We start from the raw sequence: 24,280 nt of genomic DNA on the forward strand, positions 1-24,280 counted from the left end.
GCTGCTGTTTCTTCAAAGGCTTGTGAACTTTTTCTAAGTGGTCAGGAAATACAGAAGAGCAAAATGGAAGACATGATTTGGACTTACAATCTTATAATCTTTTTTTTTTTTTTTTTTTGAGACAGGGTTTCTCTGTGTAGCCCTGGCTGTCCTGGAACTCACTCTGTAGACCAGGCTGGCCTCAAACTCAGAAATCCACCTGCCTCTGCCTGGGATGAAAGGCATGCGCCACCACGCCCGGCCCTGGACTTACAATCTTTCCTGTGTTCTTTTTTAATGAGCCACACAAGAGTACTTATGTAAAAGTTGAGGCATGCCTGTTACAGAAATGCATTCATACATGAGAGATTACAACCTCACTCTACCAAGTTCTGAAACTTTAATCTAGCACAATGGCGCCTTTCTGTGCAAACAGCTGNACCCTGAAATTGAGTACAGTAAACTTTCAGCCACCAGTAACTTTGACCGCAATTACAGATTCCAGAGTATGAATATGAAAATCACAGAGGTGGGGAAGCACACAAGTGATAGCAATAACAATGTTCCAAACCTACTTATCAAGTGGAATATTCCTCCCTTTATATTAACCAGGGCCTAGGGAAAGGGAAGTTAACAATAGACTTTCTGCTACCAGTGTATAAAGACCTACATGGAGAGTTAGAAGTGTTCTATACCTTCTAAAATTAAATCCTTGCACTTTCTCAAAGTTTGAAACTCAATTCAAAACGAGTTTGTTATAAGAACTGGGTCAAATGGTCCCACAAAGGAAGGCAAAACATCATTACCCATAATACTCAAGCTTAAGAATGAAGACATCATGGACAAATGCATAAAGTCTGGACCTGTTGAAAAGTAAGAATTCTTTGTAGGAGAGCCTCTCCGGCTTCCCACCCCTCATGGCTTAACAGATAAGAAAGCCAGATACATTGTGGATCATCCCACAAACCAAATTCTGGCTGCTCCCAACCTCCACACTCCAGTCTCTAGCATGTCATTTCATTTTCTGTTGCTGACTGTCCTTGAGACATGGCTTCCTTCCAGCCAGACCATACATCAGCCTGGATGGACTCCAGGTTGAAATGGCATTAAGTCTGTAGGTCTGGCTTTAAGCAGGATAGAAGTTAAGACGGTTTCACACCAACAGGAAACATTCTCTTCACAGTGCATAGTTAGAAATAAAAGTGCAACGCGGACAAAGAGAAGGTGGTATTCCTGATACACTAAACATTTGGCTTTTTGGTTATTAACATTTTCTAAGGAATTTAAGCTAAAAATGAAATGTTAATTATTAACATCAAGAGGTACAGGGGCACCTTAGGGTCCCAAATAGCATTGTAATGGGGGAGAATAAAGCAGAAGGGGCCAAAATACATGTTGCTTGCTAATCTTTAAACTACCCTTTCAAATATCTAATATCTGAATAGCCATCTTTCTTTACTATAAAAAGGAATTAAACAACAAACAACAAACAATCACCACATAGTATGGGCCCTCACATCTACTTCATGTAAAATCAACGTAACAGAAAGCTTGAAAGAAAACTGGAAAAGAACATTCTTCTTCTGGCAAAATTTGTAGTTTAACTTAAAAGTTTTATTACCTAAGATCAATTAAGAATGCTTAGCATCCAATCCACAAATAAGCTAAATACAATATAATTCATTCTATTTTGTGTGTCAAAGTCACAAGGATGAGACTAATATCTATAAAGCCTACTCTTTCCTGGGTTTTCAATTCAAACATAGACTAGGACAGGTCACTTTATTGCTGGCAGCATTCACAGAAGGGCCAGGCCCTTCCTAAGGAAGTCAGACTGCGATCTGGGTGGTACCCTACTCACACATCAATCTTTTTCTCCTTTTGAAGTAGCAAAAGAACAATGATCAGCTGCCTGGTGAGTGGTCCCACATTAGCCTGCATAGCTCATCAGGATCAAGGCCGGCACCTGTGAATGGCTAACTTCACAGAGCACATGGCCAGCATCGTATCATCTCCATTATAGGTTCCACCCTGGACTATTTGAAAACACTGCACACTCAAATGATAGCCTGCAAACGACAGTATGTATTCCTTCCTCTTGCGGGCCCAAGTGTGAATCTAAGCCGGGAAGAGGCTTGCTCAGTCTGAAGGCAGGCGATCCTTGCAGTGTCCCTTCCAGAATCTACAGCAGCAGCAGCTAGTGTCGCTTCAGCTTCTTGGCTTTTCGACGTTTCAGTTCCTCCTCTTCACGCCTCATTTCCTCTAAGTCCTCTTGCATACCAAGTCTTAAACTATGGAGAAATTGTTTAAAGGATAATGTTAACATACATGAAATTACAACTTTAAAAAAAAAAAAGCAAGATTGGCATCTCAACTGAACTTTCATGTGGACTGGCTGATGAGTCTCCCTATGTGACAGGGACATAATACACACACACATACACACACACACACACTCATATACACAATTTAAAACAGGCTCACAGACAGAAAAATGTAGAATAAAGATTTCACAACAAGAATGATGAAAAAGTAAAATAAGACTGTGAGGCCAGGTAAGGTGGTGAATACCTTTAATCCCAGCACTTGGGAGGCAGATTTTTGTGAGTTCAAGGCTAGCCTGGTCTACAGAGTGAGTTCCAGGACAGCCAGGGCTACATAAACAACCCCCCCTTTAAAAAAAAAGTCTATGTGCGTGAGTGCAGGTGTCTATTTAGGTAAGAAGAGAGATTCCATGGGCTGAGGTGGGGTAAAAGGCGGTTCTGGGCAACCTGATATGGGTGTTGGAAACTAAACCCCGGGTCTCTAGGAGAGCAGTTCTCCTTAACCACGGAGCAATCTTTCCATCCTTTTCAAAAACATTTCAAAATAAGCATCATGATTTGAGTTTGATCCTTGATATCCGCATAAAGGTAGAAGAGAAGTGACCCTCCCCCACATACACACTTAAGTATAAAGACCCAGGAAACATTCATTAATAATAGTCCATATTCTTGATGGGACTGAGGTAAATTATTCCTCTATAATAGGGAATTATTAACACTATAAGCAAAGTAATCATTTGTTACCCTTACCTGAGAAACTTGGGAACTCACAACTGGGCAGTCAAACAAGGAGGTGGAGGGAATCTAATCTAATCTCCCATGAGGTCCCTGAGGTAGCACAATTACAAGTTCCAACACCAAGACAAGTCTGATGGGCACAGAAAAGCAAGCAGCCCATGGCAGACGTGGGAGGCTGCTAACCTTACTACACATCACACAGGAGATGCTGCAAGCACGTGGTTACAGAACTGTCCTAACCCTCACAAGCTTCAGTGAGAAAAGCAGTATATTCTAGTTTTACAAATGGGAAAACCTTAGAAAGGCAGGGAATCTGTCTGCGGCCTTTACAGCCAGCCAGCAGCACCACCATCCAGAGAACTGGGGCCCAGGCAGCTGCAGGCTTTGAGATGTTTCTACACAACATGCCATCTCCTGCTCACCTCTTGGCTTCCTCCTTCTGCTGCTCCTTCCAACTGCTCTCCATGTAACGTAAGGCATAGTCACTTTCATCTTTATATCTGGCAAGAAAGCAAAGTTAAAAAATGAACAGATTCAATTTCCTTTTTTTTTTTCTTTTTTTTTTGAGACAGGGTTTCTCTGTGTAATAGCCCTAGCTGTCCTGCAAAACTCTCTGTAGACCAGACTAGCATTGAACTCAGAGATCGTCTTGCTTCTGCCTCCCAAGTGCTGGGGGAAAGGTGTGTGCCACCACTGCCCAGCAAGATTCAATTTTCTTAAAGAGCTACAGCCTCTCATTACAACAAAACCAACCTGCTAACAATTACAACTAAACTACTCAGTGTTAGGCTTCCTCCTGCCTTGTTTGGGAGTGAGAATGGCAGAGTGGGTAGAAATGGGTATTGTAGTAAAGGAGCCTTGGGTGTCTGCAAGGCAAGTCTTCCAGAACCCAGCATTAGCAAAAGCACCAAACTCGACAAGGTGTTCTCAACCAGCTACATTTATCTAATAATTTAAATCCTGAAATCGTTATATGAAAATTTATCTAAATCTCACTAGACCTCACGACTACCTGGAGACAAGACCTTCCCAACAGTAAACTGAGGCAGAGAAGCTAACGGCAAGGCTAGCAGACAGTGCTGCTTCTCCACTGGCTGCTTCTAGCTCCAGAGCAACTGCTTCCTCCTCCAACTGGGCTGTGTATCTCGGATGCTTTCGGATGGGCTGCTTTCTAAAGGCGTGTAAACACTTTGTCATAGGAAGTGTGCTAGGCCTCATCTGTCTTGCACACATAGACCCTCACTTAGCTCTTCCAAAGCTTCAGTTTACCTCTGGCGCCACAGCCATCTATCTCTATCCATGAACCTGCTTCACTCCCCATCTCTGTTTTAAAGAAAGCAGCTTACATACAAAAGCATTAACTACTATGAATACATTAGAAACTTATCGTGTGCCCTATCTTAAAGTTTCTATTGCTATGACCAAAACCAACCCTAGGAGGAAAGGGTTAATTTTATTGTATATAAAGTCCATTACCCAGAGAAGCCAGGGCAAGAACTGGAAGTAGCAGCTGATGCAAAGGCTGCTTGCTGGCTTGCTCCTTAGAGCTCACTCAGCCAGCTTACTTACAGCACCCAGGACTACCAACCTTGGAGTGACACTGCCCACAGAGAGCTGGGGGCCCTCCCAAATCAACTATCAAGAAAATGCACTACAGACTTGCCGAAAGGCCAATCTCACTAGGGGTATTTTCTTATCAATTTTAAGTTCTCTCTAGGCTGTGACAAGCTGACAAAAACTAGTCAGCTCGTGCTCTAAGACTAAATCTTTTGAGAACCATCACCACCCAAAGGTTTCTAGCTAAGCATTTAACGCCTCTACTGTTAGTTTCTCTCCTACAGATAATAAGGGTTTGTTTAGGTAAATCTTCAGCTTACTTTTTTCGGTCATAGCCAAAGATTTCTCGAATGTGCTTGGATATTTCTTCCTGAGGTTCTCCTTCATCTTCGATGAAATCATCCATTTCTGAGTCATATTCATCATCATCATCTTCTTCATACTCTCGAGGCCTTTTGTAGCCAGTAGGGAAGGGAAGCCTTTGAGGACCTAAGAACAAAAGCCATGACTTGTAAGAACACTGTATGGAGAATTAGTTCCTGTGGGAACCATGGCACTAGGAGTCAGAGAAACTGACACTAAGACGGCACCCCGGAAAGCAGAGTACACCAACTGGCTCCAGTCCCCAAGCTGCTGTGGCACTTTAGCGTGCCTTGGTGCCCTGTCATGTTTTCTAGCTTAGTTATGCAGACTTCTGGGATTTAAGAGATCAGTAAAATTTCTGAAACTGAGTCAAGTTACCAAATAAGCATACCAAAAGTGGTTCCCCATTTTTCTTTGAAGAAAGTGAAATTTTCTTTTCACTTAAAAATTCAACGACCAGAGCCGGGTGTGGTGGCACATGCCTTTAATCCCAGCACTTGGGAGGCAGAGGCAGGCAGATTTCTGAGTTCGAGGCCAGCCTGGTCTACAAAGTGAGTTCCAGGANGTGAGTTCCAGGACAGCCAGGGCTATACAGAGAAACCCTGTCTCGAAAAACCAAAAAAAAAAAAAAAAAAAAAAAAAAAAAAAAAAAAAAAAAATTCAACGACCAGCACATGCTCAAAGTTTCAGCTCTCTGGGCTTGAAAGTTTGAGTTAACAGGTTGAAGTCCTGGACAACATAGTAATGTTGATATACACTGGTAATCCAGCACTCAGGAGGTAGAGGTGGGGACTAGATATTAAAGGTCACCTTCAGCTATACAGTAAATCCCAGGTCAATACGGGCTATCTGTCTTAAAACAAAACAAAACAAAACAAAACAAACCCTATCCCCACCCCAAATGAACAAAAGAAACAAGAACAAAACAAGAAGCAAACATCCCAAAAACTGAAGAACAACTTTGCAAAAGACAGGCACTCAACAACAGACCGGTATCTGAGAGCAACTTTCTAGTCTGACTGTAAAGTGAGGAATTCTGCCATAGGTTTCTTTTTGTCCTCTCCATGGGTCCTAACAAGTGCTTTAACAAGGGCCTGTGCGGCATGCAATGCCTACAACATGCAGCTGTCAATGACTCTCAATTTTAAGACGGCAGATGCCTAAAGCGCCAAGTGACACCACCATGAAAAGGAATAGAACTCAGGACAGTCTAAAATAGCAGCTGCTACAGGGGAGGTGTTCAATAAACACCTGCTGAATGACAGAGCAGCAAAGGCTCTAAGTTCTTAACCATCCTCTCATCTCCAAGTCTTAGTCTTCATGTAGAACATTATCCTACAAACCACCAGCTGCGTCCAGTCACCCTCTCTCACACGTCACACCACTGCGTGTGAGAACGAGGTGGGGGGTGTGAACAGCGGGTCCTAGATAAGCCTCTTTTCCACTATCAGCAATGAGCACATTACAGGGCTTGTGAAAGTGGTCATAGGGTTCCTGATTATATAAAGCTAGGTACTTTCTCCAAAGGCATAGTGATAAATATACTCTTTGGGATAAGGGTCAACTGTACCTTGAGCAGATCTGTAGCCAGAGAGGAGAGGTTTCATTCCATTTATCTGTCCATTACTTGACCGACTAATAATATTCTTCGAAGAAATTGTTTCTGAGACAACAGTACATCTGGGCTTTGTAGGGAGGCCTGGGTTACTAACTGCTCGTCCAGGGCCTAGGCTGCTCACTGGTCTTCCAGGGCCTGAATTGACAGTTCGTCCAGCTGGAATGGAACCACTTATGGATCTCCCAGGGCCACTGACTGCCCGTGCAGGAGAGCTAAGACTGTTCATTGGTCGTCGAAGGTCATGTGGACTGTTTACAGGCCGCCCGGGGCCTCCAGAACTGCCCACGGGTCTCCCGGAACCAGCAGATCCACTGATGGGTCGCCCAGGGCCACTTGAGCTGCTTGCAGGTCGTCCAGGACCATTTGTGCCATTGAGTGTTCGTCCAGAGAGATGTGAATTGCTGGCCAGCTTTCTGCTCCCACTGGCTGACTGCTCAGGTCCTGAGCTGGAGCTGCCATTCTGGCGCCTGGGCACAGGGCCAGAACTAAGTGTGGGTCGAGCTGTCCCTGGGTTAGGCTGCCCAGGAGCAGAGCCAGAGTTGCTGCCTGGTTGTCTGACACCTGGACTCTTAGATTTGTTGTGTGAGAGAACCGTGGGCCCAGGCTTGGAATGGCTCGGATGAGAAGGAAGAGGTTTTTTGGCTTTGTGCTCAGAAGCAGATTTCTGAGTCCCGCTAGCAGGAGTCTTTGGGACACTTGGTGAACAGGTGCTGGGGTGGGGCTTTCCGGCCCCATTGAAGACAGGCCTGTTGTGAGCCTCCCGAAGAGAGGGCTGGGCGCTGCTGCCAGATCCTACCTTGGTCCTCTCGCCTGGCAGGGATTTGGGTGAAGACAAAGCTACTTGCTTCTCACTGGCTGTGCTGGGTCTGAATTTCTTCTCAGCTTGAGGAAAAGGCAGTCCTTTGGAAGCAAGCTGCCTGTCCCCAGCACCTCTGCTGGGCTTTGTACCCATGATGTCTTTATGAGAGGGCGCCTTTTTCAACACGGGTGGAGGTAGTTTAGCATCGGGTTCAGGTTTCTTTTTCCTATGCTTTCGTTCAAGAAACTCTCGTTCCCTCAGTTCCTCTGCCGTCAGGGGCCGGTCTTCTGCTTTCTTCACTACCTTGATCTCTACTGGTTCAAACTGCTTCTTCTCAGCTAGCCTCAGTAAGTCAGTGAAGTTCATGGGTGACGGGGCACTTTTAAGGGGGGCCTTTGGTTTGCTTTCAGCCTTGGGTGGCTCTTGCTCCTCCTCATAGTCCTGGTCCAGCTCGGCTTGATTGTAGTCTATGAAGTCTTCCTCGTCCACATCATACTCCTGATCAGTTCCCTGGTTCAGGTGGCTCTCCACCAGCTGCTTCTTCTTCGCCTTTTCCTCAATAGGAACCCCATCGTAACCATGGAAATTGTCCTTTGTCCTCTTGGCCATAGCTCTTGCTTTTTTGTCATGTTTGAGCTCAATTCGCTTTTTCACTAGTTCCTCTTTCCTTTTTTTCTCTTCCAAGGCTGAAAGGAATAAAACAAGAGCACATTATCTCAACAGTCTCAGCATAGCAGCGCTCATGTGACGCCACTCCACAGTCAAAGCTCAATCTGAGTTATGGTTTCTAGAGATCTGTGTAAATGAGGAAGCCATCTAACAAAACTGAGTAATTACTACACAAGTGGGTCATATATGAGCTTCTCTTTATGACTAAGCAGATAAAAGACTTGGCTTTTGCTTAAAATGCACAAAAAGGCTCTTAAATATACCAAGTCAATAGGACACCAGCACTCACTGGAGCTGTTAAGAATGAATCAATGAATATCTATAACAATGCCAGGACCATGGTAAAGAATTGGAGACATATTGTGGCTAGTTAAATGGTTGATACACCAGGCCTTTTCATGTCTCCCCACCTTCCTTCAAGAGATAAGGCCTTGATGCGTTGTCCCAGCTACTCTGAAGCTCCAGAGCTCAGTAAATGATCTTGTCTCAGCCTGTTGAATACCTGGATGACAGGTGAACATCACTGTGCCACCTCCACAAAGCCTTGGGGGTAGGTGAGACGGGGTTAGAAAAAACAACCCAAAAAAACCAACCTATGAGCACATTTACAAACATGCACACACATATTTGTCTATAAAGTTAACCCAGACACTTATACACCATCTCCCAACTACTAAGCTGTCAGGATGTTTACACACACACACACACACACACACACACACACACACGGATTTGGTGGCAGACAGGCTAAGATGCAGTACAAGCGCATACCTTTTTGTCTAAGCTCTTCTTCTTTCCGCCTAAGGAAAGCTTGCACAGCTGCCGACTGGACACCTTTCACTTTTGGGTCTTTCTTTGGAGGCCCCACCGCCAAACTGTATCTTTTCTAAAAACAAAAGCAGAATAAAAGCTATAAGCAACAACACTTTACAAATATAGTCTAGGGGCTGGGTTGTGAGGCTCAGAGCAAGAATGCTTGTCTGACATTTATCAGCTCCGAGTTCAATCCCCAGCCAGTACTGCAGAAAACAAAGTGAGGAAAGGAAGGAAGAGGAAGGGACGGAATCTAAAGAAAGAGCACAGCTCTCTGTACTCTTCAACTGTGGCATATAAGTTCATTAAATATTAATTTGCTATACAAGCTCCTTTACACTGGTCTCCAAAATCCCAAGATCATGAATACTGCCCGGGCACAGATGTATGGACTTTGGTTTTTAAGTAACTGCGGAAAGAAAGTGACTGAAACAGGAATAAGGATGATTTGAACCTTGAAAGAAAAAGACTTCAATCTCTTAAATATCTATTAAAGAAGCATGATAAACAGAGCTAAATCTCAGGTCTGGGACCATTTTGGACATAATTTATGGGCCAGTAGGTTTAAAAAAAAAAAATCACAGCTTAAGAAGAAACCCAGGCCTCACACATGCCAGGCACTGTACTATTGGGCTATATTCCAACCCTTTCTGTTATGTAAGACAGATGCTCTTTTTATCTACTGAATCTGTGTCTGTGCTGGCTGTAAAAACCATCTTTGTGGAAAAAGCTAGCAGTTTATAAACTCCAATGCTCTCTAAACACATGTATGACAGCCAGCCTATCACATCCATGCTCTCCCATCCTGTGTATGACAGACAGCCTATCACTCCCCCCCGCCCCCGCATTCCCCCTAAGCTCTCCCATCCTATGTACGACAAACAGCCTATCACCTCCCCCACCCCCACGCTCTCCCATCCTGTGTATGACAGACAGCCTATCACCCCCATCTCCCATCCTGTGTATGACATCCTTGGAAGAAAGCCAAAGGATCTGCTTACTACAGGGCTGACAAACACAATGTATCTTGGAACAGGCTCAAGTTCCAAGTAAATTAGTCAACTAAAAAGCAGCTGGTTGAGAAGGCAGGCCTCATCCAACCTGAAAATCCCGCATGATGGCAGTGTTCACCACTGACTCATCCCTGACAGAGAAATCCCAAGACAGCACCAATTATTTTCTAGTCAACCAGGCTAGGAAACAATCGGATCCTATAATTAGTCTACCTCTTTGTAAACTGAATTGGGAATTTCTAGATCTCTTTAGATCTAGAAATACTACCATGAATGTGACACCTGATTTAAGTTTACTAAGACATACAGCTCATAGGCAGCATTCCACAAGTTAAATATCTTTTGGTATATGCAGAGTTTCAGAATATAGTAACAACCTCAAAAAGAATCCCTTACTCTTGAGTGATGGGTCTGGCAAGCATGAGTGAACATTCTATCACGATGCATTTGTTTAAACAGCTAACGGGATGAGAACTTACAATGTGATTGATAGTCAACTCTGAGTGCTCACTTGACTGCCTAAGCAGGTGCTTATCTTATGCTGCTTGGAGGAACTTTAGTGATAAAATTAACTTCCAGAATGTCCATGGTCTCCTACTTAGTTCAATGACTTCAGAACAGTTCTGGGTCAGCAGAGATGAAACCACCTCAGAATGATAGCATTCACTCCAGGCTGCCTGGCCTTCCATACAAATTTTGGACTTGCCAACCCCACAAATAATTGCCTCAAATCATTCCTACTTGTGTTTCTCTGGAGACTAGCGACTGACAGAACAGTTTTTTTCAATTGGCCTGTTGATGAATGTAAGGTTTTCAGGCTCATGTTGCTGTCAGGAGCTCGGTCTTTAAACAGCTGAATGATACTGCAGGGCATAGACACACAACATATTATCTGTTCCCAGCTGGCCAGCTGGACTATTTCCATTTTTTGGCTTCATAAAAAAAAATGCTGCTGTGATATTTTAGGTGGATGTATGTTTAAATTTCTCTTGGGTATATGATTATATATTTTTAACACTGAGCTCCGTAGACCTTTCTAAAAAGGGCTCTAAGCAGACCAAAATATTTTTTGATAGAAGATTTTGTAAGATTTCTCCCAACTTACAGTAGAGAATGATGTTTAAAAAAAAAAAAAAAAAAAAAAAAAGCCTGCGGTCAGAGCACGTTGTATTCTCTATACGTCATTTGGCATGTCTCCTGCATCAGATGGCCATACACGGCCATAGCAGCGGCACATCAAGATGTACCCATCAATTCTGACTCCTGATTCAAGGCCCAAGGCTGCTTCATTGTCTAGGCTTCATGAAAAGCTGCTGGACAAGTTTCTTCACCCTGCACAGCCATGCACCCCTGGACCCTGATGAACGATCCACAATCACGGCACTTCTATCATTTAATATTGGTATCACAGTTTGCCAAGATTTGAAATTCTAAAGCCCATGGGTTTAGAAAACATCAAGCTATTTAAAAACACTCCTTGCGTTGAAACTATCCAGTTTCGAGCGGATTAAGAAGCAGCCTGCAGTCTGGAAACCTTGCTCAGCAAGAATGCTTAATCAGAGCCAGCATGCTCCACCTCCAAACTGCTCCTGAGGAGAAATGAGGCTCTTGTAGAAAATAGATATCTTCTGATGATTTTTATATCACTTAACTATTGATTAGAGTAGCCAAATAACATATTAACTTTAATCAACATACCAAGTTTTCAACACCTTCTCAAGGCATTAGCTAGGGAACGAATGCAGGCAGGAGCTCTTTGCATTAAGCTAGCTCAGCAGGATGTCAGAAAGGACAGTGAGAAGAAAACTCCCAGAGCATCCGTTCATGGTGGCTATGTGTTAAGACCAAAACAAAGCATTAAAGGGTTTATAAAACACTTGGTTAGAGTCAGGGCACAGCTCAATGATAGAGAACTTGCTAGCGTGTTGAGGTCCAATCCTTAGTGTATCATTCAAATCTAACAAAGTCTCCCTTTAAATGAATACGTCTTTGTCTTTAAAAGGGGTAATTGGGCTTTCCTGGTGCTTAGGCATAAGCTTTGTAGCTGAAAACAAACATATTTGCATACTTTAACTTTCTAACTCCAACACTTTTTCTGCAGCTCAGATTTCAATCTTAAATAGAATTCCCTAAATTCCACGCATGTCTACCAGAGACAGGTCTACAGCTGACCTTCCATGTATTATCCTTTCCCCCCTTGGGAGAGTAACTACTCCCACACTTTTAAGAACAGTCTTCAAATATCCTCTGTCTACCGGTTTCCCATCCATGCATGTACTACCCAGGCCCAATCCTGCTGAGTGGCAGAGCTCAGACATGATCAGGTAGGCCCGGTCAGGTGTTGGGCAGAGTTGTCCTCCAGTTTCTAAATGCTATTGGTTTGGTTTTTGTATTTCTTCTCCAACTTTATATTTTGACTGTCATAAAAATCCAACAGTGATACTGGCTAAAGCTGTATTAAAGAAGGGCCGAGGCCTATGAAGATGGTGAATTCTCTCACTTCAATACACCCTCTCACTCAACAGAGGCCGCGGTTAAGAGCAGGAGCTGTGAAGCAGTCTGCTGGGTCAGATCCCCTGTTTCATTATAACCAGTCCTATAACTCACTATGCAGCCTTGGGCAATTTCTTCACCTCACTAGGCCTCAGCCTAAAATAAAATCTCATTCATATGCTCATTACTGTGACTAAATTAATTAACACATGAAGTCCTTACAACAGAATCTGGCACAGGCTCAGCACAATGAAAGTTAATTGCTATCACCATTACTTAGAGATTCTCTAAGGTGTTATGGGGGAAGAGAGACAACAGAATCCCTGTGGAGAAAGAAGCAGCACGGTTCCTAAAGACCTTGTCCATAAAGCTCTGGTTGACTAGGACTGCTCTAGACTAGAGAGCAGCTGCCTGAGATAGCAGGCATGTCTTCATCAGCACTTACTTAGCCCTTAGGAGAAGGCCAAGATCCAATTTCCAGAGAGCAGTCGCTACTGCAGCAAAAACCTTTGTTAGCCCATACCGTTCTTTACAAGTTCTTTACAATCCTAGCACTTGGGAGGCAGAGGCTGGCTGCTCTCTCTGAGTTTGAGGCTAGCCTGGTCTATAGGCCAGCCTTACACAAGATCCTGTCTTTAAAAGAAAGGCCACTGGCAATGACTGGTTACATCATCCTGATCAGCTGTTATTTTTGCATTCAGAATTCCACTGAGAAAAAGAGTCTCTGCCTAATACTTCCACACATGATGCAATCCTACCTTTGTTTTAACTAAAACATTAAGATGATTGTTCCATTTAAAAACAAGAGCAATAAGGGAAATGTTAGTACAAACTGAGCATCCTTAATCTAAAAACCCAGAATCCAACATGCTCCAGAAATTAAAATGTCCTAGGGACTGATAGTGAAGTCAGGTAAAAGTATAGGAGACAACTTAGTGGGACCACTATTTAGTTTTGAGTTATTCACAAACCCTTGGAAAACTGTCCTTGGTAGCCTAGTTCCTTTACTTGCACACACATATAGCCACTCTAAACAATGCACCTAGCAACATCAAACCACTCAATCTCCCATTTGTATGAGTTACACACTCTCCCATCTCTGAAACAATGGTATACTTTCCCAACCTAACAATCAAAGTTACAATTTCTACTCAAGCGGATTTCCAATTTCCAGGTCTGACAATTCTAAGGGCCAATTAGGCTTGAAATGGTTTTAGGTGCATGCACAGTGAGGGAAAAGTGCACCCTCTTGTAACCTTTTAAGGAGAATCTCTATTTACCTTCTTATGCTTCTGCAGAACTGGGGGTGCACAGGGTTAAAATCAGATGTAGAGAAACATGCACAGTAGAGAAATGATTATATAATCTACCCATCAATCAAAATAAAGAATTGTACCCATAGTAAACCAGGCTGTTCATCTCCAGGCTGTAGCCTGGGGCCTGAGTTATAGTCACTCTTATGCTGTCAAGTATTATTGCCTTTAAACTGTACTACTGCTGTGCTGCAAATATCATGCTTCTTTAGTAAATGTGTATACACACACACACACACACACACACACACACCCTTTTCAACTCTTGGATAAGAGGCCAAGAACCTGGAAACACCCACCCCAAACTCTGACCTCTCCAACAATAGGACACAACAAGTGGAAAATTGCATATTTGCCTTCACACCTTGGGTGAAAGTCAATGCAGTGGTGCTCCAAGGTGCTCAGTGGCTAAGAACACTTAGTTCTCCCGCAAAAGACTAAGGTTCAGTTCCCAGCCCTCAGAGAGGCTTACAACCTTCTGTGATTCCAGCTGGAAGGGACCTGAGGCCTCTTCTGGCCTCTGGGACACTGCATGCACGTGGTGCAGACATACAAGCAAAACACCCATACACATAAAATAAATTTAAAGTTGTTTTAAAGAGGAACAAAAGGAATCTTTAAGTTGTACAAGACCCATACAAGATGGAATTGACATTCTGAACACTATGTGTGGGAGAGGGGCTCATGAGACCCGTGGTAGTTTGAATGACACTGCCTCCATAGGCTTACATGTTTGCATAGTTGGTCCCTAGTTGGAACCAAGATTTGAAGGTGTGGCTTTGGAGGAGGTGGATCACTGGTGTTGGGCTTTGGGACTTCCTAAGATGATGTTTCCATTAGCTCTCTGCGTGTGGATCAAGATGTGAGCGCTCGGTTACATGCCAGTGCCATCCCTGCCGCCCTGGTGTCATACTAGTCATGAAATCTAACCCTCAAAGCCCCCAGTAAACTCTTCTATAAGCTGCCTTGGTCATTGCGTCTTATCACAGCAATAGGAAAGGAACTCTTGGAGGTAGGGAATAAAGGTGGCTGAGCTAATGGGTAATGGATGCTCAGGGAGGGGGCGTGATTTCTTTGGTGATGCAGTCTCTGGTAAACTGGCCATGCCTCCCCAATGCTCATGCATGTGACACTATCTAAACTCAGTGGATCTTTCTGTGACTCTCTCTCTCACCCACTCACCCACATCATGAAAGTAGGAGGGGCCTTGGGGCCTTGCTACTTTTCAGAAGCATGTGAGGGATCTGGAAATAGGGCCCGGAAATAAAACAGCAGAGCACCGAGGAAACAGCAACATGAAAGCAACACACATGTAATACAACCTGTGTTAATGTATATTAAATATAAAGCACGGGACATGGGAACTTGTTAATACTCGGTGTTTAATCAGCATTCAAATTATCCTGAGCTGATAAAATTAAGCTGGATAGATGGGTCAGATTAAGCAAGATCATGGATTAAATTTAACACTATTTAGCTTGTTTTATTCCAATTGTTTTTTTTTTTTTTTTTTCTTTATGGCTTTCATTCTGTGTAAAAGATAAAGAAGTTAAGGATGCAAACTGAGCCAAACCTCTAAGTTTACTATCTCTTTTAGGGGAAGGGAAGGATGATTTATAAATATAAATCACTTTACAGAGTACAATCACAAAGCAACCAATACAAGTACACTCTAAATATCATGCATTTTAAAATTTTCTGCTCTAGGATGATCTGTCTGTCCTTTTCCCAGAAGCTTTGGCTTTTAATAATTCATTCATTCTCATTCTCTCTCTCTTTCTCTCCCTCCCTCCCTCCCTTCTTTTTTTTATTTTTGAGACAGGGTCTCTCTTCTTAGCCCTGATTGTCCTGGAACCCAGTATTGTAGACCAAGCTGGCTTTGGACTCACAAGATCCTCCTGCCTCTGTGAGTGCTGGTATTAAAGGTATGAACCATTACACCCAACCAGATATTGGCTTTCTAAATCTGGGTTCTGATTCTTCCACAAGACAGTTCTTGGGCATTAAAGCTAGTATCTGTTTTTTTTTTTTTTTAAACCTTTCTCAAGATTCAAGAAAATTTAAGATAAAATACAGACCAAATTATGCAAACATTATTATGAGATCTAACAGTAATGTGACTAGATAATCTACAAGTGCATAAAGTACAAATGCAGAAAGGCTTGTGCCCACAGCAAAACCTGCAAGGCTGATGTAATGTGGCTTAGAAGAATCTTATTGAGTGATTATTATCAGGGTGGGACATGATTGGTCACATATATAATATGTGTGTGTGCATGCATACAAATATAACTACTTTTACTCATTAATTTAGGTAGATATACTCAAGAGTTAAAAAATAGGCTGGATTTGACAGGAAGTGACAAGATAGGAAAGAAATACTGCAACATACAAAATTAGGAAATGCAGAATCCAAGTGAGATCGCAAATTCCACCTGATTGACTCTGAAAGGTTCTTTTAAGTTGGACACTTCACTGATTAAATCTCGGGTATCACAATGCGATATATCGGTTTACAGCTGTTCTGTGGGTACCTTCTGGTGATCCAGAAATGATTAGTTTATGCAAAGCAGCTAAAACCCCAGAAAGCAGATGTGGGGCCACTCAGTATTTACCTCTGAAAATACCATCGAACTCACACATCTACTGAGCAAACGGAACCTAAAAATCTGGAAGCCCACTAGGAAATGAAAGCTGAAAAAGGCTTTGCCCAACCCGTTCGCACAGGGAACCGATAGATCCAAGGGACATACGGCAAATAAAAGGTCTTCCAGCACACCCGCAGCCCACATGATCACCTCACGGTTGGCTATGGATTTCCTGCAAAGCCCTGAACTCTTTCCAACAGAAGATACCTCCTTGGCAGGTGATACCATCTTTGGTTCAGTGGGTGGGGCCACGAACCGGAGAACGCTTTCAAGAAATCACAAAACGTTCACCTGAAAATACGTATTCGACCCGCTAAAAAGACCCAAAGGTTATCAGGACAAGTCCTTAAAGTTTTTAAAAGTCTCCGAGTTTCCTGACTATACTGGTCCTCAATTTAGGGGCTGAAGTTTATTCGAAGCCAGGCGCTACTAATGCTACACTGTACTGAGTCAGGCGCAGCTTATCCCCCCCGACTTTGCGCAACTCTTAAAAACACCGAAAGCCGCAAAGCCTACCACCTTTCAGGGCACAGGAGCTGGCGAAAGCGACCCCAAGAAAGCGCTCCCTTTTCCATCCCCAGCTCCTGTGTACCCACACCTCCGCTAAAACTCCAGAAGAGGGCGTGCGTAGTTCAGGCTTTCCCGAGGCCGACAGACGCTCCCCGAGAAGTTCCACCCACCACACACGAACTTGACGCCCAGGTTTCCTACAGCAACCCCGGGGACTCACCGGTACGTGGTTGACACCTTGTCCTTTGGAAGCGATCAAGAGGATTTCCCTGAAGTCCATGTCTGGCCGAAGAGAAAAGCCCGGCTGGGCCGGGGACTCGGGACGCGGCGGATGCGAGTCTTGCCTCTCGCTGAGCCTAAGCGCTTCTGACTGGCTTGCCTTGGTGGCCCTTCTCTCGCCGCCCCTCGACACCGACACTTCCGGCGCCTTCTAATGCCGTGTACCGCCTCCGCGCTGCAGCCGAATACGATGTATGTGTATGTGTATGTATACACACACACACTCACACACACACACTCAGCGCCTCCGCAGCGCTCGCAAGTGTTTGCGCAACTTCCGCTTTTGGGGATAAGACACGGAAAACGGGTACGTGGCCGTTGGCGTTGGCTCAAATGGGTGGGACTGAGGCTTTTACCAGCCAATCAGACGCAATATGGCAGTTTAGGGGTGTGGCTAAAGGGGGCGGGGAGAGCGGTCAGCCCGAGGATCTTCGCGGCGAGAGAGGGTTTCCGAGCGAGATCCGGTGGTGGTGGTGGGGGTGGAGAAGAGGAGAGACCCGACCCCATTCTAGAGCTGGGCTCTGTAGGTGTCACGCGTGGATGTACAGATTCCAAATGACGGTATTCCAACAGCTGGTGCGACAGGTCTGGAGCAAGGGATCTCGGTTTCGTTTCGCTGGAGCCCCGAAGCTACGCATGCGCACAAGAATCCTGTCCCTGGGACGCCAGTTATCTCCTGGAGGCACCTGATGTTCTTTTAAAAACCTAGGGAAGGAGCGAAGACCTTAGTCACATGCCAAGCAGAACTTGACCCTGACGCACTGCAGAATATAGTGCATTCATTGGGAGTCTAGCTTGACTTTCTTTTGCGTTATCTTGAATTTGGTCATTTCGACTCAGTAAAGTAGACGTGAATAACTAGGCATACCTGAGTCTGGGCCTGGGAATGGGCCACGGACCGGTTTGGTGTGATGGAAATACCCCTAAACTGGACTGTGGGGGTGCTTGCATTATTTACTATTTTTTGTACAGCTGAAAGGGTGAGTGTATACAATAGACCTCATTCTGTGAACTGATGTGAACTCCTGTATTGGAATGGCTCCACTTCAGGCTGAGTAAAAGACCAAGATGAAGCCTGCCTTCCCCCTAGAATTTTTTCCTTTCCTTTCTTTTCCTTTCCTTTTAAAGACAGGGTTTGTCTGTGTAGCTCTGGCTGTACTGAAACTTACTCTGTTGACTAGGCTAGCCTCACACAGAGTTCCACCCGCCTCTGCCTCCCAAGTGCAAGGATTAAAGGCATACACCATCACTGGCTGGCAGTGTAGAAATTTTCCTCTTCCTCAGCCTCAGATATCTTAAGAACTCTCCCTAACTCAACATAATATTCCTCTTATAGATTCTTTTTTTTTGTACTTATAGATGCTTTTTAATACATACATATATAGATTTGTGTGTGTGGGTGTTTTTGCCTGTATATTAGCAGGGCTCCATAGAATACCAGAACTTAGTTGTGCACCACTAAACAGGGCATGTCTCTTCCATGTTAAATTAGCTCATTTGAGCTGCTGTAAATGTGTACCGATGAAACTGTCAGTAACTATATAGTAGTAATGAGCATGCATATATGTGTGTGCGTGTGCACTTGTGCGTGTGTGTGCATGTGCACTTGTGCTTGTGTGCATGTGCACTTGTGCGTGTGTGTGCACGAGCGTGTGTGTGTGTGTGTGTGTGTGTGTGTGTGTGTGTGTGTGCGCACACGCATGCGTGTATGTCTGAGAGAGAGAGAACATGCACAGTAGCTAATGTTAAATTACTGCTGCTGTTTGTGGAGTAAGGGAAAGGCAGAATCCCTATCTGTATTAGTCAGGGTTCTTTAGAGTCACAGAACTTATGAAATGTCTCTATATTGAGGGAATTTATGGCCAACTATGAATGGGAAGTCCAAGAATCTAGTACTTAGTCCCACAAGGCTAGTGGTCTCGGCTGGTCTTCTGTGGAAGTTCCAACAGATCTGCTGGCAAGTAAGTTAAGGCAAAAAAAAAAAAAAAAAAAAGTGATTCTTCCATCTTCCAGTGTCCTTATATAGGCTCCAGCATAAGGTGTGGCCTTGCATAAGGTGTGGTCCAACCTAAGGTGTGACCCAGATTAAAGGTGTGTGTACCACCCAGCCTGGATCTGGGACTTGCTTTGCCCCAGGCTGACCTTGAACTCAGAAATTTCCTTGCCAAGATCCAGGTCAGAAACTTGTGTCTTCCAGCTTCAAGATCTGGATCACAGGTGAGCCCTCTAATTCTGGATTGTAGTTCATTCCAGATCTAGTCAAGTTGACAACCAGGAATAGCCGTCACACTACCTTTACAAGTAGAAACAATTAACTCAGCAGATTGATCACGAGTAACCATAACACAGAAAGTTGTCACCACTGATTAAGAAAAGTGCCGAGTGGAGAGTTGCTAGAGTTTGCAAATAAAGTGGCAGCTAAAACCTTTCCTACGCTTCTGAAATTAGATCTAGTTGGGTCTCCTATGCTTCAGCTGGCAAGATTAGCATTTAATAGAGCTGCAGTTGGAACGTGAGTGCAGATTGAATCAAGGACTTAGCAGGTATATTTACGATGATAAGAAATAAGATTGTTAGCTGGGCAGTGGTGGCGCGCGCCTTTAATCCCAGCACTTGGGAGGCAGAGGCAGGCAGATTTCTGAGTTTGAGGCCAGCCTGGTCTACAGAGTGAGTTCCAGGACAGCCTGGACTGCACAGAGAAACCCTGTCTCCAAAACAAACAAACAAACAACAACAAAAACACAAACAAGAAATAAGATTGTTGTGCCAGGGAAATGTTGGTGATCCCCCAAAACACACAAAGGAGCCAATGTGATGCAACTCACAGAAGGGTCTTTATTCTGTTCGAGCTAGCTTGGGCCCCGCCCTGCCCCCCACTGTCACACAGGACAGTTTTGGTAGTCGGGGAGCCCTGAATGTCTATCAAGGCAAGGCTTTATAGCAAGCAGCAAGCAGGGAATACGTTTGCAAGCATCTCATTGGAAAGCTCCTGTGGCCTTTAACATCATTGGCTGCTGCTGGGAATCAGCTCATAAATTTAACTGATGCTCCCTTCTGCATGGGTGGTCGTTATTCAAGGGGTGGGCTTGTAACCTGGGGTGCAGGTTTGCTTGGGGACTAACCTGGAGCTGATGGTCTTGTTGGGGGTTAGCCTAGAGACTGGAGCTAGGTTCAGGTTTTGTTGGGGAGCAACTTGTAAAACTAATGCTATATACCAGCCTGTTAGTCTACCTGAGTTCAAACTTAGGTCAGGTTCTCTAAAATGAAGTCTGAATTGAAAAGCTTTGGCCTCTCAAGATCAGGGACTGGAGAGATGGCTCAGCAGTTAAGAGCACTGATTGCACTTCCAGAGGTCCTGAGTTCAATTCCCAGCAACCACAGGGTGGCTCACAACCATCTGTAATGGGATCAGATGCCCTCTTCTAGTGTGTCTAAAGAGAGCAATGGTGTACTCACATAAAATAAATCTTTAAAAAAAAAAAAAAAAGAAAGATCAGAAATGTGACGAAGGTTGAGAAGGCATTGAGAGCCAGAGTAGGAGGGTAGGAAGAAGCATTTAAGACAGCAGTCAGAGCTTGGATAGCTGCAGACGCCTTTAATCCCAGCACTTGAAATGCAGGAATGGGTGAATCTCTGAGTTTGAGTCCAGCCTGGACAGCCAGAGTTACAATAGTGAGATTCTGAGCAGGGAGGCAGAAATAAATGGAAGTCCCGATGACATAGTATTTATTCCCTTTAGATTGACACAATTCAAATTCCAAATAAGCAATGCTGATAAAGGCGAGGGGAATATACTATCATGAATATTTGAGATCAGTTTGGTAAAATATCTTGAAGTCTAATGCTGCAGATACGCTTGTGTACGAGACTCTCTTCTAAGTAGCCTTTACATAGTAAACAATTGGGTCAAATGACTGCCTGAGTTCTTCCCAAATATTGTCTGTGTCAGCAGTGACTTCATGTGGTTTCCTAGAGTTTATTATTAGTGTTGTTGTTTGATTGTTTTGAGACAGTGTTTCTTGACAGCCTTGGCTGACCTGGAACTTGCTCTGTAAACCAGGCTGGCCTTGAACTCACAGAGATCTGCCTGCCTCTGCCTCCCTGGATTATAAACCTGACCTTAGTATTTTAATTTTGTGTACGTCGGTAGATATGTGTACATTAATTAGCATAGGAGGGCGTCTGGTCTCTTGGAGCTGGAATTCTTGGCAGTGGTGAGCTGTCTGATGTGTAATCTGAGACCCGAACTTCAGTCCTCATAACTATTGAACCACCTCTCCCACCCCACTCTCCCTACTTTTAATTTAAAAATTTTAAGTAACTACTTAGATGTAGAAGTTATCTTTCTAGATGTATGTTCTGCCAAAACCCGACATGTGTGTATACAAAGTCTCTGGGACAGTTAGGTATTCACGGCAGCATGCTTTAGAAGAGCAGAGGACTGGGTCAGCTGAGAAGGCTCCTGTTTCCAAGTCCAACAAATGACTTGGAGGCTCAGGACCCAGACAGTGAAAGGAGAGACCTGACTCCTGCGAGTTGTCCTCTGATCTCGGTGCCTGCTGTGACATGTGCACCTACACTTACACCCCACCCCCAACCACACACACACGCACACGCACACACACACACACACACACACACACACGCACACGCGCGCACACGAGCGCACCATAGAATGTAAGTCAGGAATTAACAAAGGAAAACAACATGGAAAAGGTCATGAGTGTCGGCTGGTTGGGGAACAATGGAGTGGGAGTTTGTATCCCCGACAAAGAAGGAACTAGATCTGTATGTGTGCCAGGACTATCCCTGAGATCCGTTGTTAGAGAGGGCCTGAAGTAAGTGTGTTCTAAAAGAAAGCGAGTCAATCTAAACTGTGTAATCTGCAGGGGCAGCTCAGAGCCTGCACTTGGCACATGCAGAACTTTAGCCTCAATCCCCAGCACCAAGAGAAAATTAAGGATTGTTTTGTTTGTTTCTTAAGATAAATTTAAAGTATCTTCACACATACAGGCTTGTCTATAGATGGGTTACAGCGGGCCAGAAGATGGTCTAGAAAATGGAAAGAATCAGTTCCAGTCAGGAAGGAAGTGGGTTTCCCACCACGTTTCGGCTGTTTGAATGCTTCTTTCTTGTGTAAACGTTTCCATTACTACTGTTTCTTTTTCCTTTTCTTTTTTGTTTTATCTTTTGGAAGGGGATATGATACCATGCCGTTTTAGATTCATGAGTTATCCTGAGTTTCTTCCTCAGAGTTCTCCAGGACGGCTTAGCAGTATTTGCCCCTTTCTGAGAGTCATTTTTCACAAGAAGCACATCCTTTGGTCCTCAGGGTTGCTGTGGTGGAGCTTCTGTTATGGTTAGTGAGAGGCAGGGCAGGGCAGGGCAGGACAGGGCAGGGCAGGGCAGGGCTGGCCCTATGGGCTCAGCCTACTCAGCATCATTTCTGCATGGTTCAGTAGCCTCACCCTGACACACCACTTTTAAAGAGGCTTCAGCAGATGGTGAAAGAAGAAGAGAGGACTCGCGTTAATGAACTGCGAGGGGAAGCAGGTGTGTGGGCTTTAAGCTGGTTGGAGATGAAGAAACGAGAGAGGTGTGCAGTTAGGGAGGGGCACCTCACGGCTGCTGGGAGGAAGGCAAACAGAGACGGCCAGAAACTCCTCCAATCCCAGGGCTGTGGAAGCCTGCCTAGCTGAAGGCTTCCAGTGGAGGTCAGCCCAGAAAGCCCAAGACCCTGTCTCAAAGTACAGTGATGGGATGAGTGACCCACCTTGAGTCCCAAGGCTTTGAAGGGGAAGCTGAGGGTCAGGAGTTCACTCGTCCTCTTCTCAAGCTGGTCTGTCCTTTAGGGGAGTACAAGGGCTTTTTCCTAACAGGTGAGTTAAGAACGGTCTTATTCAAGAAATATACAAGTAGGGGCTGGAGAGATGGCTTGGTGGTTAAGAGCACTGACTGCTTTACCACTGAGTTCAATTCCCAGCAAGCACATGATGGCTCACAATCATCTGTAATGGGATCTGATGCCCTCTCCTGGTGTGTCTGAAGACAGCAACAGTGTACTTACAAATAAAAAAATTAAAAAAATAGAAATATACAAGTCATTACTTGTATAACAAGAAGTTATACTCCTGTCTTGGTATACAAGTATACAGTTATACAAGAAATGTATAAGTAGCACTCTCCCAGGGTGCACCAGGCCCGAGGTTTAACTGGGAGTACTACACAAACAACCCAGTGTGCTCCAGGCCTCTCCGCCATCCCCCCCCCGTTATATATACAAATATGTTTATTTATAACTATAATTTTGTGTCTGTGGCTTATGCATTAAGATACGGGCTTCTGATAGAGCCCGTAAACCTAGCACTCCTCAAGCCCCCGAGACAGGGTCTCAGTGTAGCCCTGGCTATCCTGGTATGCTCTAGCAAGACCAGGCTGGCTTGGAACTCCACCATCCCCCCACCCCCTGAGTGCTGGAATTAAATTAATTAGTTAATTAAATTAATTAAAGGCATGTACCACTACACCTGACTAATCGTATTAGCAGTTTTAAAGCTGAGGCAGGAGGATTTAAAAAAATAAAAGAAAATTAGGGCCAGCCTGGGCTACAGATGAGACTGTCTCAAAACAATCATACAAACAAAAAAGAAATTACACACATACTGCTTGTTTGTACACGTGTTAAGTAAGGTCCTTCTGACTGTGTTCTTCCCATGCCCCCTCCAAAACCACGTATCAAGAGTCTAATCTCCGGCATGAATGTTCTTGGAGACAGGCCCCTTAATGTTAATGATCAAGGCTAAGTGAGGTCACTGTGGGACCTGACCCAAATGACTCATAAAAGAGGAAGTCTAGAAAAGTAACTGCTCGTAAGGGTCAAGTGAGAGGCAGATGGCTCTGCTGGAGTTTGAGGCCAGCCAGGGCTCCATAATGATACCCTGCTTCAAAAATAAAATAAAAATAAAAAAAATAAATAAAAAGAAGAAGGATGAGGAGGAGGAGAAGGGGGGAGGAGGAGGAGGAGGAGGAGGAGGAGGAGAAGAAGAAGAAGAAGAAGAAGAAGAAGAAGAAGAAGAAGAAGAAGAAAGACAACTAAGATATTTGCGTTAAACTAAAGGGCCAGAGGCCAGGAAGTGACACAATGTTTTCCCACCTCAACTAAAA

The 24,280-nt window shown here is 44.3% G+C and overlaps 1 protein-coding gene across 1 annotated transcript; it reads right to left on the bottom strand.

Moving 5' to 3' along the window:
• Window positions 1–204: 204 nt before the first annotated feature.
• On the bottom strand, window positions 205–17,367 carry Spty2d1 (SPT2 chromatin protein domain containing 1). The gene is made up of 6 exons (XM_021167409.2): window positions 17,058–17,367; window positions 8,819–8,933; window positions 6,532–8,064; window positions 4,919–5,087; window positions 3,464–3,541; window positions 205–2,270 (listed from the first exon to the last, which is right to left on the bottom strand). Exons 1-6 carry the CDS (start codon window positions 17,115–17,117, stop codon window positions 2,177–2,179), a joined length of 2,049 nt encoding a protein of 682 aa, XP_021023068.1. The 5' UTR covers window positions 17,118–17,367; the 3' UTR covers window positions 205–2,176.
• Window positions 17,368–24,280: the final 6,913 nt, after the last annotated feature.

Source organism: Mus caroli, chromosome 7 (genome assembly GCF_900094665.2).
Source record: "Mus caroli chromosome 7, CAROLI_EIJ_v1.1, whole genome shotgun sequence".
NCBI lineage: Eukaryota > Metazoa > Chordata > Mammalia > Rodentia > Muridae > Mus > Mus caroli.